Source organism: Aphelocoma coerulescens, chromosome 2, assembly GCF_041296385.1.
Source record: "Aphelocoma coerulescens isolate FSJ_1873_10779 chromosome 2, UR_Acoe_1.0, whole genome shotgun sequence".
NCBI lineage: Eukaryota > Metazoa > Chordata > Aves > Passeriformes > Corvidae > Aphelocoma > Aphelocoma coerulescens.
In genome coordinates, this window is record NC_091015.1 from 142,464,169 (window position 1) to 142,483,128 (window position 18,960).

An 18,960-nucleotide genomic window follows, 5' to 3' on the forward strand; every position below is an offset into this window, starting at 1 on the left:
CAGCCTGGGAAAGGTGGAGAGAAAATTCTTCATTTCACTAACCCATTGGAATAGTACAATTTTTCTTTTAAAAAAATTCTCAAATCCAACTACAGAAATGAGTTTGAGATACTCTTCTCAGTTCCATGATCTTTTTATTGGATTCATGTAATTAAATCCCAGATGAATAGAAAGGACAATGGCCTACACCTAGAAAAATATTTGGCCACCTAAAGCAGAGCCGAGGCACTGAAGCTTTGCCAAAGTCAAACCCCTGACTCCATGTCACAGGTCTCAGACACTGTCCCAGATTGTACTGTCTATTATATGTGTCTGTGCACTCATTTCTGGCCCAGGTGTGAGGTACAAAGCCTTTGGCCTTTTTCTTAGTGGCAGTCACAGTAACAAAATATGTTATATATAGGTTGCCATTGGCAGGAGGGCACATAGTCATGGAAGAAACTGTAGTTGTTTACACACTCCAACAAGCCTCAAGCCTTTGAATAAATAAACCAAACTCCTAAAAGTACTCTGTGGTCAATAGCTCCTTCTGAGCCCTTATACACCAGAACCCTTAAGACTGGAATTAACTCTTTGGGGGAGACTCTTCCCCATCTTCAGCTGTGTGGGAAACTCTTCTCCCAGGTTTGATAAACAGTTGGTGACTAAAGCTTTGCAGTACAAATAACCTTATGATCCCCCCTCTTAGGGGGAATGGAGCAGGGGTGTATGGACTGCTCAGGACCATTGCTTGTATCTGAGCCTCACAGGTACTGTGAACTGAAACTCTCTGGGTTTAATCCAAATTAAATATGTGTCATGGTTTAGGAATGGTACTTTGCTGTTTAGTGACCCGTCTGAGACTCTCCAAAACTCGGCACCTGCTCCCCTTTCCCCTTTCTGATTCAGTGGGATGACATTGAGAATTGGAGGCACAAAAGGCAAAAATCACAGGTTAAGATAAGAAGTTACTGGAAAAAGAAATAAGAAAAATGAACAGTAACAGCAACAATACTAATGACAGAGGGTATAAGAAAAGAAGTGATTCACATAGGGAAAAAAAAACCCCAATAATAGAAAACACCGTGTTTTCTTGGAAGGAATCCCTTCTCCCTGGATGAGTGTCCCTTTCTCCTGCCCCCAGCAATGACATGAGGTGGTTTAAAATAACTTCCGTGCCCTGGCCATGTCCCCTCCCAGCTACTGCAAAAAAATTAACCCTGTCCTGGCCAGAACCAGGACATTATGAAATCATTTTAGCTGTAGACAAACAATAGCAGTTTTCTTCTACCTTTTTTGGGGGGGAATGTTGCAAATACAAAGACTAAAAGTAGAAAATTTTCACTGTGCTTTTGCATTGTTTTGCTTCTTATGCTTTGATCTTTTCCTTTATTCTTTTTCTTAGACCTTATAAATACATATCTGCCTTATCCATCCAGTCTCACAGCAGGCTTTCTCTCAACATGAGCCATAGTCTCTGCTGGATGCCCCTTTACACTCCCTCCTTCCCCTCGGCCAGGGGGTGCAAACCCGGCCTCAGTAAAGCACCCTGCTGCCTCCACAAATGGCCGATTGCTTTGAGTCATTAACCACTAACATTTCAGTCTCTCACAACTGCTTTACACTTATTTTCCTAGTGATTTAGGAAAAATGTCCAACGCAGGCAGACTGCATTCAGGCTCACCTTGTCGAATTTCCCGCGAGTTCACTCGTCGGAGGAAATCACTATGAGGGATGGGACTATGCAATTACACGAATTTATTGTTTAAAATAACAAACACATCAGTCCAGGCATGAGATTTCACAACACCTCCAAGTAATGGCAACTAGTCACAAGATTTAGGGTTACATAGTAATTTATAACTTTCTAATCCAATAGGCACTTAAAACGACACTTTGTTTTGGATTTATGACCTATCACCTGTGGCACTTCTCACTGCAGTGCAGCTGTGTCTTGACCAATAACTTCTCATGTACACACAGATGTCTCTTTTATACCATCTACATTCTTAACTTAAACTATAGAAAAATCACACTATTATATTGTACACCCAGTGTACAATTTTACTTATAATTACAGGAACACAAGCTTGTAATCCTTTTGCTTAAGATCTATATAATCTCTGTCAATTAAGCCAGACCCAGTCTCTTCCAGGGTTGTAAATCAAAGCCTCCTTTAATTGCAGGAGTTTCTACTCCTCTGTCTCCCACACACCTGCTGATGTTCATCCCTGTTGTCTACACTGGCTTGCCATTGAACTGCCCTTGGCTCCAGCATGGCCTGTGCCTGGTTTTCCTTTCCACCACCAAGTGGATATGGGACCAGAGGGAAAGGAGGAGGGTGGGAAAGGCATGGGAGCAGACTCAGGCCTTGTCCCAGGAGGGATCACAATGAGAGTAAAGTGAACTCCCAGAGCTGGGAACCTTGAGGTGATTTTCATCTGATGAACTATATGTAGCCACACACTCTGGTACAGGTGGATGGCCTAATGGTTTTCCAGGAACACCAACATTCCTTTTGGGATTTTTACATCTACCCTTGCTGTCACTGGCGCAGTTACGGTATGGTTATAGAGGAGGACTCACTTTTTCATCATCAGAGTCCAATTGCTAGAAAAACAAAGCTGTAAAGATACTGGGTTGTCACTTGGGTCAGATTAGTCCATGTGGGACACACAAAGTGATGGGAAAATAAAGGTGGCCTCTTGCTTCCTCTGTTACTGCTCATATTATAAGCCATGGCCACAAACATACTAAATCTGAATTTTCTCTGTTTTTACTTTATGACCAAGAAAAGTTATGAGGGAGCTACTACAGGGGCAGCATTTGAGTGCCCAAACCAGGGGCTGGTTTGGGGTTGGCCTACAGAGCTCCAGACCAGATGCTCAAACCATGACAAAACAACAGGTTTTGAAAGCTTCATGGAGAGGGACTGTATAATGCTAACTCAGCCCTTTGGATACGTACCAGTCAGCTCCTGCAGTGAAGAAAAAAAAAGACCATAAAGCAGATCCATTCCCTTAGCCAAGTGCAAATAGTACTGCTCTTCTGCTGGAAAGGTTATATTGTGGCATAAGCACTACAAAGTGTTTTTCCTGTCAGTTAGAGGCCACACACATAGAGTGTGGAATCACGGAGTGGTTTAGTAACTTGATTAGACAGCTTGCATTTCCTTGGTAAAAAGGAAGTTTTGCTGTTTATCTATCTCTGCATTGATGGCTCCTGTAGCACATCACAGTCCATTGCACAGTAAGTGGAAGGTAGCTCTTGCTGCCAGCTTTCATTTGTTTTTCCTGGATCAAAGGGCAAAATCATTACACACTGGCTGACCACTTCACTTCACATGAGCCAAGATGCTGGTAAAGTTGCTGATTTCTAAATAAAAGTTTAAAGATTTGACACATGGAAGGAATAAAGCAGGCTCTTTTAGGTTTTATCCTCAGACACACACAGAACAACTTTTATATCTTGTGATAGATGGTAAGCAGCACAGGTCTGTGGCTGCAGAGGGGAGCATGTCACTGAGTGCTGACCTTTGCTAACCTCACCTGGGCAGGTCACAAAGCCATCATCCTCCCATTGAGGCAGAACCTGTACTCCCACACCACAGGACACTCCTCACACACCGCTGCATTCCCCTCTCCTCACATCTTCTTGCTCAGAGACAGAGGGAGATCATTGGATGAATATGGAACCTAGTAAGATTCAGAGCTCTGGTCCTGCTTGTGATGTTAAAATTGAAATATTACTTCAGGTAATATTAAAGTGGTATAAAAATTATCATCAGTAAGTTTCACATATACTCTACTCACAAATTCCTCATATAATATAAGTTCTATGAGACATTTTTGATTCTTATATTTAATTTTTACCCTAAAAATACCAAGATGGCACAATTTTTTTTCTTACAATTTTGAAGGAAGATTTCTCTAGCCAAACAAAATATTCTTAGTGAATGTTAAGGCTAATCAAAAGGGAAAGGTACTGGTTCTTCATCAAAAGTCATTTTATTATGAGATAGAAATTAGTCAAAAAAGATCAATATGTAAATGATTCATGTTGTTGTTATAAAAGTTAACAAAAATAAGACCCTCTATAGTCTAAAGAAACTTTTTCTTATTTCCACTCACCCTCCTGGCCCTTGAGACAATCTTTGAAATTTTTTCTTCTTTTGTCTCTCTGTAAAAAAATATATTCCCATAGTTCCATCATAAAAATCAGATTAAATAAAAGCCGTTCTGTATTATTAAAAAGCAAAAATAGCCTGAGATGATCTTTCCATCTCTTTTTCAAGCCATCTTTATGACTTGACATAAAAATTGCTCACCCTGTGAAATGCCTTGTCTTTCCAATTGGGCAATTCTCTCTACCCTTTCTCAGGTTTCCCTCTGACATGTGGAAAGGTAGGTGAGAGAAGCAGGAACTCCGAAGTCACACCACGCCTGAGGCTTTTTATCCATGAAGGTGTTTTAAAACAAAAACTTCACTCTAATATTTGTTAAGAAGCATAGTATCATACACAGTAGTCAATAAATGTAGTATATAATATACAACACCATTGTATTGCATAATTGCAATGCCACCTGCTTGGAGTGTGTGGTGGGAGCACAAAGTAAAAGCCCCTGTTACACCACGTCCGTGCAATAACTTCTTGGCACAGGTCTGAAATAACACGGAGTGGGTTCCCCCCAGAACTGCTTTCCCTCTCCCTCACCCCAAAACCCTCTTCCTCTCCTGCCCTCACCCCGCCGAGCCCGGTCCTGCCCCATCCCACAGCTTGCTCCCTTGCAGGAACACCAGTGCTGCCCTTGATTTTTGGCCGGGCCACTTGGAGGGATATGTTATATTCAAGCTCCTTACTCTCCAGCCCGAGCGCTTTTGCAGAGCGCAGCTGCTGGCGGTCCCCGCACCGCAGTGTGGAAGCACAGAGCCGCCCCATCCGCCCTCGGCACTGCCGAGCCTTCATCTGCGGTCTGGGCTCGTGTGGCTTTCTTGAGAAAGACTTCCCCAAACGTGACCGTGCCGAAGGGAAGGCAGACCAGACGACGGTGCAAACGTGGCCTGACAGCCTGCGAGGCCCAAGTTTCTTTCACGGAGAGAAAGCGAGTGTGGCCACGAGCGCGCTTTAGGGACGCAGCAGGGCGTGTGTCCCTCCCGCCCCCGCGCAGGGAGCAGCAGCCGCGGCCGCCCCTGCTCCTGCCCTTCCTGGGGCGGGTTCCCGGGGGCAGGCGGGGCGGCTCGGCCCCCGGAGGAGCCCCGGCCCCGGGCAGGCGCTGCGGGCGCTGGCTCGGGCGGGCGGATGGCGGCGGAACGGGGAGCGGGGCTGCGCATCTTCCGCGATGTGAGTACGCGGCACCCCGACACGGAACGCGTGCTTCCGCACAGCGCACCTGCGAGCGTCTGGGGAGGGGGCACGTGGTTTGTTATGCTTTGCCTTTTTCTCTTGTCTTTTTTTCTCTCCATCCTTCTTTTTTTCCCCTTTTATTTCCTCTTTTCTTCTTCTTTTATTTTTTTATCTTGAGCTGTTATCTCCTCCCTCGGTGGAAGGGGCTGAAGCCCAGTGAGACTCTGGACTTTCCCCTTTCCTTTTCCCCTTTCCCTTTTCCTTTCCCCTTCCCCTTTTGCTTCTAATGGCTGCTCGTTTGAGGGAAGAAGGTTGGTGTTTGGGGGTGGCTAGGAGAAGTTCTGGGTGAAAAGTCACCTTTCCAAATAAGTTGCTTCAAATTGTATCGTTTTAATTGGGATGGGGGAGGGGGGGCGCTTTTCATTGCAATTTCTCACCCTATAAAAGTTGTGGGGGTTTTTTTCACAAACCATGCAGGCTCTTCTGATCCCATTAGACCCTGATGAATTTGAGGTGCCCGAGGTCAATGTGCAGAGAATCCTGAGCCCCTCAGCCCTTTGAGGGTGAGCCCAGGGAGGTGCCTTGATGTGCATCTGGTCATGCAACTCCCCAGGGGTGCTGTGCTAGACTCTCACCAAGGGCTCAGCATCTTGCAGGATGCAGCTGTAAAGGTTTTTTTTGTCTAAACTGGCACAGCACAGAGTCTTTCTTTATTCCAAGACAAATCCTGGTAAAAGCCAAACTCCCACCCAAAGATTTTCAAAGAATCCCCTGACCTTGGTGAGACCTACAAATCTTGAGACCAACTCTACTACCAACTCTGATCTGCTTCAGACCAGCTCCTGTATTGGCATTATTCCACAATATCAGCTGGAAATGGTATATTCTGTGTTAAAGGACTCTTTATCTAGACGTTTTCTATAATGTACCCACTTTAACTTCCCCAACCTTTCCCCAAATTATTTCGAGCAACCCTCATCTGCTCATCTCCTGATTACTCTAGCCTCCATAAGAAATCATTTAAATAAGAATTTTTGTTGAATTCTATTCTATTTCAATTCAAGTGTATACTGAAAATGCAGATTTTTTTTTTTTGTCTCAGAGATACCACTTGTAAGAGAAACAGAAGAATTACAGTCATAGATCACAAAAACAGAAGAGAAATCTAAGTTGCCAGGAAAGAGCTAAAAAACATTAAATGGAGCCAACTCCCCAGTTTAACTCAGCACACTGGGTTAGGAAACAGCACATGGTCAGATTATCTGATAAACTGGAAATTTTTGATTTTACTAGAGTAAAAAAAAAAATCAAAATAAAATTGTTTCATTTTCAGCATTTTCTTAAATCAGCATCAGGTTCGTATTTATAGGAACAAACCTGTAAATAGGAGGGAGGGAGGATGTTTCTGTGTTTCTCCTCTTATATCTGGAGGAAAAGCTTAGATTTAAACCATGTCTGCCTGCTTCAAAGCAGGGACTGGACCCTGGGGCCCTGCCTGCAGTGAGAATATGCTCATCTCACAGATATTTTAGATATTTGGGGGTTGTAGATGTGTGATTACCCCTCAGTGAAGTACCCCCACCTGTATAAAAACTTCCCTTTAAATTACCAGGCAGTAAGAGGTTTGTTGTAAGGCTGCACAGACAGGGCAGGCACTGAGGTCCTGATCCCACTGGAGCATAGAATTATAGAATCATAAAATGGCTTGGGTTGGACAGGACCTTAAAGATCATCTAGTTCAAACACCCTGCCATGGGCAGGGACACCTTCCACTAGAACATGTTGCTCAGAGCTTCCTCCAACCTGGCCTTGAACACTGCCATCCACAACATCCCTGGGCCACCTGTACCAGTGCCTCAGCACCCATACAGTAAAGATTTTTTTCCTAACATCTAATCTAAACCTACTCTCTTTCAGTTTGAAGCCATTCCCCATTGTCATGTCACTACATGCTCTTACAGATAATCTCTCTCCAGAGAGGGAGACCTAATGAGAGTGATATATGATTGCTAAAGCAACCTCCTCCCTGGTCTTTTGTCAGAGTCCCTCTCAAGTGTCTAAAGGATTTTAATATTTCCTGGTTTGGGGGGTGGTGGTGGTGTAATTAATTAAAACGAAGTAATACAAACTTTAAATAATAATTATAAAAATAATAAATGCATAAAATAATTTTAAATCAAAAATTTAAAACTACTTATGCAGAAACTTTTGCCACTCTTGACCCATATTTATGGGGCATTTCAATTTGATTGAAACTCCACTGCCACAGCCCTTCAAAAATCTAATCCTCATACTGAAAATTTGGAGTATGGTTTATTTAAATAGGGAGGGAAATTGTCGTCTTGTTAAGTATATTTCATGCTTCATGTGCTGTAAACTTGGTCCAATGCAAAGTTCTGCTTAGAGACCATCTGTGACGTTCTGGATGTGGGTCACAACTCTGTTGGTTCCCTGCCAACCCCACCCTACAGAAAACAGTCATGAAGATGCTCCAACAGAGCTTGGCACTTGGATCCATCTTATCTGGTTTCACTCCTAGGAGCAGAGCAGTTGTGGCATGTGCTGGAGAAGCTGTTTAAATGCTACTAACATTTTAATGAACCAGAGAATGTTTCCATTGCTGTCAGATCTCAAAAATTTATGTGCCCATTTCAAAACACTTTACTGGATATTCACAGCAGCAATACAAACTGTATTTGGAAGATTTGCTTTCTTCCCTTTCCTACATTTGTTGCAGCATTGCCTGGATGACTCCCCATTGCTGAAGCAGCCTGTGACACCCAAGTCTGATCCCTTCACGCCACCCAGCTCCTCTCCTGACTTACCCCTTGCTTCCTCCACCCACATAAACCGTGAGTCTTTCTCACCATCTCAGAGGCTCAGCACATCCTCCCAGCCATCACTCTTGCTCTGCTTCTCTAGGACACTTCTCTCAACCCTGAATCCAGTACCATAGAAGCCATACAGTCTCAGGCTTTGGGCCTGAACATCATCCTTATAATCCATTAAAAAAAACCTAGAAAATAAAGCTGGTTCTTGTTATGGTCTTGGGTTTTAGTGCACACAGCAAAGGAGGAGCTAAAAAAGGCTCTGAGGGAAGGATAGAGACACATTAAGAACTTTAAAATTTTATGCAACCTTGTGGAAATGTGATGTAGAGGTCAAACTATATATGTGCACTATAAAGAGCATTGTTTGTTTTTAACCCATACAAGAAAAAATAAAAATTGATTATGTTCTCTCTCTCTTTTTGTTTAGATATTAAGAAGAGCAGACAAGAATGGTAAGATTGCTCTCATGTCTTGTCCCCTCCCTTTGGAAAAAAGAATCCACCATTGATTCAGAATTTTAAGTCGTGTTTTAAACATCCTGACAGAAAAACCAGCCATCCTTCATTTAATGTTTTCTGCAGGTTCAGTGCCATGTATTATGTTGTGCTCTGATCTTCCCTTCTTTAAGTACAGATCTTATGCTTTCAAAATTTGACATGTGTGTTTGATTTGCACTTTGGGTGCCTGTGGGTGTTTTCTTAGTGACACTGACTCAAGAAGGTTTGAAATACTTGTTAGTAGCTCCATCTTACTACTTTTTAAAAACACCTTAGACTACATCCGGAAATCAGACTTGTTTTTGTATTTGTTCAGTGTCAATGGGAATAATAAACCCTTGAATTCAACTCACATATTTATAGCACAGAAGTCATAAGTTTTTTATTAACAAGAGGAGCATTGAACAGGGTCAAACTCACAGATCAGACAGGTTTAACCCTGACAAGTGATTCCCAGTCCAGCAAATCCTCAGAAAACAGATATTGTGTGCATTCAATAAAGAGAAGGCAAATGGATACCATTGAGAAAATAAGTGATAATAACTTACAAGGAAGAACTCTTGGACAGCAAGTGGTTACCGCACAGTTTGGGGGTGTAACTGAGCATGTTGAATAACTGTTTACTGTGGCTGAGAGAGAAATCTCACCTCCACAGTCCACTTCTGGTTGCTACTGCTGCCCCAGCTCATGTGCAGCAACTGGCACTTCCCACAAGACCATGGTAGGCTCCTTCTGAGAGCTCAGCAGCCGCAGAATCCATCACTGTGAAAGTGTTCTGTTAGTGTTTTCTTTGTTATCTCCCTCAGTCAGCTTGCCAGTGGTTTGCATGGGCAGTGATGGTGCAAACTGAATTCCAAGGTGGCATGGGGAGGAGAAGGACCTCCCCTTCAGTGGTGCATCTCTAGCTTAGTTAGCTGCCAACCACAGCCAAGCTCTGCTGGCATCCCTCTCAGAGCTCCTCGTGGTGTTTGGGAAAATGTGTGTATCTGCCCTGAAGACTGATGAGGGTCAGGGTGCAGGGTACCAAGCAGAACTCACCATCCCCCTGGAGTCTAAAAAGGATCCTACAGCTCTGTGTCCCTGCCCTGGACTTTGGGCTCATGCTGTCCCTGCCCTGGTGGATCCACAGCAGTTCGGTGGTTTGGAACACTTCCAGTCCTCATTTGGGTTTTCCCACAGCTCATGACTACACTGCTATGAAAATAGGGGGAACAGCTCACACAATCAGTGACAAACTTGCTTGTTCCAGAACAATCCAAAACCATATCTGCCCCAGAGATTTTGGTCACTGGTATTCTTACCTGTATATGGATTCTTTGCAATATATTATTGGCAGAAAAGTGGCTAAGTTCAGTCACTTCAGTTCTATTAATTTAAGTCCATGAACTTGAATTATTTCAGCTCTTAGGCCTTAATTGTATTTGCTCAACCATCAATTGCCTATGGGACTTCTACTTTGCTAATCTAGCACTGCACAGGCTTGTGCCACATTGATAGGGAGATTTGTTTCAAGGCTGTAAAGTTAAGCACATTTTCAGAAAGGTTATTGGATATGTGAACACTTACTGAACATGTTTACACTGTTGTCAACATAGATTATTAGCTTTGGTTAAAGACTGGCCTACTTACACTTTCAGTGTCACCTTTCTGTGCTACAGGAAGCCAAGTATTGGCTTTCAGTAACAAATAGTACATTACTGTCCATGACATAGCCCTGTTAAATTCTCAAATATACTTTTAATAGAACTTCCTCTGCTGTATTCATTCCTTTTGTGAGATTAAAATACCTTCACAGAAAATGTCATCAAAAACTTTACTAGATTCTTGCTAGATAGCAAGGAAAAATTATATTTAAAAAAATGTAGCAAGCTGATAAATAGGAGTATTGCATAAAGTAGCATTTTACTATGAATTAGTGGACTGTGGGACTTCAGGTAAGCCTTCCACAGCAGGGGAAGACAACTATTCTTGCAAAGGCAATATAAAATGAGAGATCAAAAGAGCCAAGAAAAGCCACTGAACTGCTGGTACTAAAAGATGCTACAATAATTTATGACATCTGCATTTAATTAAGAAAGTTCTTTAGCAAACAGTCATGTAAAAGAAGTCATACAAATGATGTCTTTCTTTGCCAGCCCAGGTATACAATTTGCCAGCCCACACACATCATTCTCTTACTGTCCTGTTTCTGGAAATATCAGCTGTGCAGAGATTCCATGAGAGGATCAGCTTCATAAACTCTGTCTGTAATTCTTATTTCATGGCTGTGCAGCTCTGCTTTTTGTGGAGCAGATCCATACTCCTCCCATAACTGAAAAGGTCATTTGATTTTTTTAAAGGGAGAACAAGGCATAGAGAAGGATTTTTAAGAACTATATGGTTCATAATATTGAAAAAAGCCAAAGAAAATCCTGAGGGGAAAAAAGCAATTTCATAAAGGTGAGATGCTGCACATTGGCATTTTTGGAAAGGAGAAGTTTCAGGTCTGTATGTCAAAATGAAATTTTGGTCAGGTTTATTTTATAAAACTCCATGTTCTCAAAGGAAAGCATGTGGATTTCACACAGAAGTAATTTGGAAAAGCTCCAGCTAAAAAGAAAAATTTTCATTTGTTTCATTTCTGTTGCTATTTAAAACAAAATGAAATTCATTAAATTCCTCTTGAAAAGTAAAATCTTGTGCCTAGCCTGCAAGGGAGGGAGTGAAGAAAAATGGGAAACTGGAACTGCCAAATGAAGTCTTTCCTAACCAAAAAAAATTTTTACTTCCCTCATCTCACAGGCAACAGTGGTTGCCTCACATATGTGTGAATGCAGCACCTGCATATGCTTGCCTGCATGAGGTGTATCTTTTATCTCCTGATATACCAGGAGGGACGTGGGGCACCCCATTAGCCTTGCAGTGGCCTGCAGTCAAGTGAAACGACATCAGTTGTTGGTGAATGTCACCCAGGGGCCTCTTCTGACCATGCAGCTGTGACATGTGCCCAGTTAGAATTTCCTCCTGCCAGAATCCCCTCCTCTTAGCACAGAAATGGAATTTCAAATACAAGCTGCATTGCAGAAACCCAGTCACAAAGAGTCTGACTGTCAAAATGGATGGGAAAGAAAGGTCATCTGAGAATGCAACTGTTGATCTTACAAGAGTAACAGTCTTCCTTCAGCAGGGGAAGGTGCCTCAACACTGATGGTTCAACACAAAGACAAGGAGCACCACAATATAACTAGAGAACAGTGCCCTCCCTGCCTTTGCTGGCAATATGGTAGGGGTCATTTCTCTTCCTGTCCCTCTGGGGAAGACCACTGCCTTTGCCTTTTACCAGAGTCTGTCTATCATCTCCAGCTCTGGAAACATGGCATTTGAGACTCCCCTTGGCACTTTTCAGTGTGGAAACATCCATCCTGTCAGACCTGGAGGGAGTGACTCCTAGCCCTGTCCCCCAGGAGGAGGACCTCTCAGCTGTCTCTCTCCTCCATAGAATTCAAATTGGTATTTGATTATGGCCCTGTTCCAAACTTAACAGCTCCTGCCCCCAAGCTCTTGGATACCTCTAAGCCCTGAGGAAGGCAACTCTAATATGACAGGTTTAGAAAAGATGGTTTGTATATAGATGCTGTCATTGATTTGCAAATACAAGTCAGCTGTTGTGAAAAAGCACTGATTATAACATATGTCTTATATATTATAACGTAATCTTAAAGCTCCTAAGAGAAAGATACTTGAAAATATCATTGGTAATATCTGCTACAGAAGCAGACATTTTCAACAAAACCTGAAAAGCCTTGAACTGTAAGGAACACTGTAAACAGTATGCTGCAGGCAGTCAGGAATGACTGCAAACAAATGAGGGAAAATTTTAAAAACTGACTAAACAAAAGAAGACTAAAGCTCTGTAGATTGACAAACCTGAATATCAAACAACCAGCTGACTTGCAACAGAATCTTATTAATGTCAGAATCACTGCATTTATGTCTGGTTTAATTTTTTTTCTCTGGCATTTCAAACAAGCTCTCAGTGAAATCTTCTCCCCCCACCCCCCCTCGAATATATCTTTTTTAAAATGTATTTGAACAAGAATCTGTAAAATGAAAAATAGATGAGACTAATTTTGCATTCTGTCATATGCCTTCAAGCACTACCCCCGATGTCCATGATACAGAGCAGGGACACCAGACTTTTAAATGTAGAATTCTGAAACTGTATAAAATACTGTGAAAATACATGCAGTTTGTTGATTACAATAATCTGGGGATTTCAGCCCAGCTCTAAAACCGTGGTAACATTGGCCCAACAAAAAACTGTGGGTCATAAATAAAGGATTCTTTAAAATAAGGCAAGTGCAGCAGTAGCACCCTGTCCTTTAACTGGTGTCAGTGACCAAAGGGATTGATTCACAGATCATATGCTTTTGAGTGACCCAACAAGATTTCCACAGAATAACCAAAAAAGCCACTAAACTGCACCTATATGGTCATCAGGAGGAAATCTTGCAATTCCTACTCCAGAGTCAGTTTTGCAGAGATCAGAACAGGTGTTTTCCTATTCATTATTTATTGTCAGTGCCATTGCAGGATAAACACTGACTTTGCAGGCAAGTCTTCTACCATCTGTGTCATCTCCTGTGTCTGTAGGTGAGCTCTGGAAGGCTGACATCTGCTTCACTGCAGCAGTCCTCAGACTGGGACTTCTTAGCGGCTCTAGCTTGGATACCAGAGTGCTAGTTTGTACCATGCCAGAGAACTAAGGGAATATGCCTCTGAGATGCAGGGAAAGCACCTTGGGAAAGGGAGCTCTTGGATCTTCCCTAAAGAGAGCCATCAGAGTTGGCCTGCAGGCTCTCAAGATTGCTACTTAGTGATTAAACTTTTTTCCATGAAAAATTCTGGAGTTGTACCAAAGCAAGGAATGCCGAGTCCCTGATTTCAGCATTTATCTAGGCCAGTATCTCATAACCTGGGGCTGTAACATCCTGACATCTCATTAGGTCTTCATCTAGCCCAGGGACTGCCCCAGAAGCTCTGCTCAGTGGCAGCTGCATCAGTGTACGGGCTCTCCCCTCCATAGGGACTGGCCAGACAGGTCACAGCATGACAGGGTGACCCAGCTCTTGTGTGACCTTCTGGAGAAAGACAGCAATGTGCAGGAATCCCTTGGAGAAGCTCTATGCACTGTGATACCCAGGTCTGAGTGGTCCAAAGTGAGCATGTTTGAGCTGTAGATTTACTGAATGACTTTGCATAACATATTTTCTGAACAGAAGCCAGAGGACAGGAATTCTCTGAACTGTAGCATCCCTGATTTAAGCTCCCAAGTTCCTCAATAAATGGATTAGTAAGGCAAAACCCTTGCAGTGCATCCCATGAACTCTTACCACACTGCTGTTTGCTTCCTGACCATCTGGATCCACTGCAGACATCACCCTGACTCCTGTTTCAGAGCCCAGGCTCTGCCTGGGGTGGAATTCCTCATCCCAACCCCCTGGGTCCTTCAAGTGCTGCAGTGCTGGACCCTGTACTCCAGATCCCCAAAAATATTTCTATAGAGATAACATAAACCCTCTCCCTGTTAGCCTTGGAATCACTTGGTTACTCGTGTGAAGCTTTTCCAGCATAACAGATGGAATAATGGCTCAAAATCCTTATTTCTGATTATATCAACATACAGTACAGATCAGAGTCAATAAAAGCTTAGTGCATTTGCCCAGACTCTAAATCTTCACCTGTGTCTGTGCTTTTTCTGATGCAGCCCCTTACAACTGGGACCTAGTGGATATTATTAGCATGCTTGCTTTGGCACACTGAAATTTGTTATTTTGGCAGATCTTTCTTGATCTGATTCTAGCCTATGTGCCATGTGCCAATAAATCATGTGGGTTTCATCTTTTTGCATCTGGTTCAGTCCACCTATGTCTGTTGTGATGTGTCCCCCCCACACTACCCATTTTCTCTGTGTATGTGGCAGTATCTTACAGCACTCAAGTAATCTGATCCAAACCTTTTACAGCAGGGGTGGACTGTCAGTTCCTTCCAAAGGACAAGTCCCACAGCAGGCCCCCAGGAGCTGGTGGGCTGGGAGGAGGACTCACGTTTGCACTGCCTTCCCACTGTGTTTGCTTCAGCCACACAGATGGCTGTGGCTCAAGTGAGGCACTTGAAGGCTTTAAGATCTTCAAAGGCAGATGGTTCTCAAAAAGCCATAAAGGGCTGTCACAACACCCATGAGAGATTTAGAAGCTGAGCTCCCATCAAGAATTGTGAGGGCCTGGATGGGTCTGTGTTTTGGCATTTGGCTTTCCCATGGCTGTGGGCTTGACTTTCCAAATCACATCTTTCTAAGGTGAAGCTCAGGATGAGCTTTAGCCGAGTGTGGTTTTCTCCTCTGATTGCCATAAACTCTTACATGTGGCTCTTCCAAGTGCCCTAGGGCTGCCATATGAGCTCCATCTGATGTGGCTTCTGCTATGAAAAGACTGTTTTTCAACTGCTAAGAATGGCTCACAATCCTAACAGGATGCCCAAAATAGGGGTCAGTGGAAGTTGCTCTCTAGCATTTGCTGGGATCTCTGTGAGACATCCTTCTTCTCTACATCACTCTAACTTCCTTCACTGGCAGTAGTCTCACCATTTGCCATTGTCTTTGTGCATGCAGACTCCAAGTACGTCTGTGCCCTTGTCCATTATTCGCTTGATACCTTTTGAAACCACCTTTCAACTCAGAGAATGTGGGCTACTTTCCTCTGTCTGATATGCTGTTCTCTACTGAAGTAATCAGCTATCCAAAGCATGTCCTGGAGATTACTAGTGCTTCTGCAGCAGTCTGGCTGGGAGATACCACTTGGGCATTTTTTACACAGAAAAACATCTATTCAATAGACAGGTGAATTTTACTGAAATAAATGTGAGAATGCAATTGTAAACTGAAAGAAGACTCCTGTAAACCACTGTGTGAATCTGTTTCTAAATTTGCAAGTGCAACGTGGGGAGATTCATTTTATTGTTTGTATTTTTGTCTGCCAGCTGAGAGACAAAGGAGAACAGTGCCTGTTTATGAAGCAACCCTTCTTTTGAAAAATGTCTGAGAAAATAGACAAAAGCAAGCAAGTCTTGCAAAACAGCTTCTTAAATAACATTGCCAAGACAGATACAGCTGAAGGCTGATTTCTCTGATGGATGTGTAGCTTCAGACAAGTTTGCCTTTCATGACTCATCCTTCCCCTGTCACTTTGCCAGTGGAAGGATCTCTAATAGAGGTTTCTGCTCAGCTACTCTGTAGCACTTAAGCCAAATAGTGTTTATCTGGGCACTCCAAGGGCCCGAAAGTGTGCCCAGGGCAGTGGTGTAGAGGATACATGACACATCCTTTAAAATAAAAGCTATTCTTGACACTTGGGGAAAAAAGAAACTGGCTAGGCAAATGTGTCTTCAAGCTAACAGCACCGGGAGCACTTGTTCCATGTTGGGTCTGAGCTTCATCTGAGCACTGAGGAAGCACAAGGGTGGCCACCAGCAGCTGAGCCCTCACCACCTGCTGTGGCAAAACAGTTACACTCACACAAAATCAGATAAATGCCTTGGATAATCAGAGGTTTTCTTAGTAAAGGTAACTGTATGAAGTCTGTAAGCACCAAATGCATTCAAAAGTCCTTGTGTCTTGCCAGCAACAAGCTCAGTGATTCGTCACTCAATGTCAATAACATTCAGAATGTTACTGAGAATAAATAGCAATGAACCAAAAGGCAATGTCTTCTCTTGGATAATAAAAATTTAAAGAAAATAGCTAAAGTCCCAATCTGTTGTTGGATCAGGGATTTTCTGGATTGAGGGAAAGCCAATGATCCTGAAGGATCGAAAAAGACTTGTTTCAGATTTTGTGTCATATTCCAGGCTGTTCTGTGGGTAAATTCATGTTTATCTCAGGAAAGTTACCAAAAGTCACTAGTTTCTTTAGTATGTGTATGACTTGCATGCAAGTCACCCTTCCCAGCAAATGATAAAGCTGCAGAGGGGGTTTGATTAAGCAATTGATTGTATCTGTAAGAGGCAAAGGAAGCATAGCTGTGAGAACACACACCTCAACACACTCAATATTTGATATTCCTTCTCTGTAACCACAGCCAAATGGAAAATGTATTTAGACCCTCAGCTAGGTAATCATTTCAGTTTTGTGCCATCTTGGTTTCTGGCTCTTGTAGATCTTGACATTTTATTTTGATTGTAATGATTATCATCTCCAGCTACAATCTGTCTTTTCATATTAAATATTTCAAAATTGTTTTGTTGAAGCAGACATTTAATTTGTACAATTTTGAAACCTCTTCAAGATATCTGAGCCATATATTCAAATCAAAAAAACTATTAAATTATAACTAATAAAAGAAGAAGGAAACTTCTCAGCTCTACTCTTCAAATCTGCCTGCTGTAGTACAGCACGTAGTCACGGGATTTAGATACCGTGTTTATAATAGAGTCTTCACCACTTTGAAATTAAGCCATAGTACACTGTAGATTAGTCTGATGCTTAGGACATATTAGTCTTATCCTCTACAGTTGTTTAGTGCCCTATGAGGCATTCAGTACATTACTGATGGAAGAGAAAGGAACATGTGAACTGAAATTTAGTGCTACCCAAAAAAGAGTTATGAAGTGTTAGGCTATAAAAATATTCTTTATGCTTCATGCAAAGGCTCAATCAATTTAGATAAATTATACTTAAATGTACTTAAATATACTTAAATATACTTAAATACACTTAAATATACTTAAATACAATTTAATCTTTCAAATTTCTTCTAAATAACAGGAAAATGTGAATATTTGAATTTTGTTTCCTGATTATCACCCTTGCATTTAAAATATAAAGTTTCTACACTTAAGCTGAAGACCTAGAGGTTTTTAATACTTTCCTCTGCTACTGCATGAAGTAAACAAGAAAAAACGTGAATGACATTAAGGCAATTTCTGTTTCTTCATTGTTTCAGATGATGGAAAACTCTCCTTTGATGAATTCAAAGCTTACTTTGCTGACGGAGTTCTGAGTGGAGAAGAACTGCATGACCTTTTTCACACCATTGATACACACAATACTGAGTAAGTGCCCCCTTCAAACAACTCCAGTGCCTCTCTCTGTATCTGAGAATGGAAAACAGACATCAGGCTGATTTTAGGAAACAAGTTTATGTAGAAAGCTGCTTGAGGGAAGCCAGGCTGTGTCATATGGCTATAAACTGTACAAGTGAAGTGTTTTGAAAGCTCATTGAAATATTTGCATGTTCCAATAAACGTGATTTGGGTACTGAGAACAAAGGGTGGAAATTGGATGCCTTCTGTATTCCCCCACCATGGAAAGAAAAGGAGCTGGGGCCTCCTTCAGGCTTAAAGATGAATTCCTCAATTCTCAATCCCACCGAGTCATACCGAGATGAATACTTGGAGCAGGTGTTGAAAAGGAAATAAAATAAATGAAGCAACTATATATAGTAAAGAGCTGAAAAAGCCATCCTCTCTGATGGCATGGTACTTGTGCTGGTGCTGTCCCTTGGGATATTCCCATTATGGTTGGGTTTTACAATGCCATGGGGAAATAAGCTGACAGGAATTTCATGAAGTTCAGCAAGGAGAAGTGCAGAGTCCTGCTTCTGGGGAGGAACAACCCCAAACTTTTGTGGGAAATGGAATCAAGTTAAATGTAGTTTCATAGTAGAATTCACAAGGTTTTAGAGTTTGTGCCAAAATAATGTCCTGAAGTAAGCAGAAGAAATGGTACTTAATCTGTTGGACTTGTGGGGAATGAAAAATATTACAGTCTTCATAAGATGATCACAGGATGGGGTGATGGAGACAGGGAGGTGGTGGAGTCACCACCCTGGAGGTATTTGGAGGATTTGGCAGTTCCGGATTAACAGTTGGACTTGATGGTTTTAGAGGTCTTTTCTAACCCAAACAATTGCATGATTCTATGGTTCTATGCACTAATATATCCTGGGGCCCACCCAGCCAGAAAGCAGCTTGGCAGAAAAAGATATTGGGTGAACACCAACTTGAACATGAACTAACAATGTGCCCCAGTCGCCACGAAGGTCAATGAATGGTATGAATGACCCAGAGTAAAAAAACTCATTTCAGAGCCAAACTCATTTGAACAGCTTTGGACTTCCTCCTATGTACCACATATCTGCATAAGTGGTTTTATTTTACCATAATTCCATTTTGTCTGCAAGCATCCTGAGAAAGGCAGAAATTCTTGATACTAAGCAAGATTTCTAAGAAAAAAGTCAGATGGTCTACATCTATTTTTCCTTTCTTTTTATTT

The 18,960-nt window shown here is 42.2% G+C and overlaps 1 protein-coding gene across 2 annotated transcripts in view; it reads left to right on the top strand.

Moving 5' to 3' along the window:
• The first annotated feature begins 4,914 nt into the window (after nucleotides 1-4,914).
• Nucleotides 4,915-18,960, top strand: part of NECAB1 (N-terminal EF-hand calcium binding protein 1) — a 60,168-nt gene continuing 46,122 nt past the window's right edge. Inside the window, exons 1-3 of one of the 2 annotated variants that reach the window (XM_069005077.1) lie at nucleotides 4,915-5,320; nucleotides 8,582-8,606; nucleotides 17,630-17,738. In XM_069005077.1, coding sequence (XP_068861178.1) covers nucleotides 5,279-5,320; nucleotides 8,582-8,606; nucleotides 17,630-17,738 — 176 coding nt within the window. In that variant the 5' untranslated portion in view covers nucleotides 4,915-5,278. The remainder of the gene's footprint in view (nucleotides 5,321-8,581; nucleotides 8,607-17,629; nucleotides 17,739-18,960) is intronic. The other variant, XM_069005076.1, reaches the window with a different exon arrangement.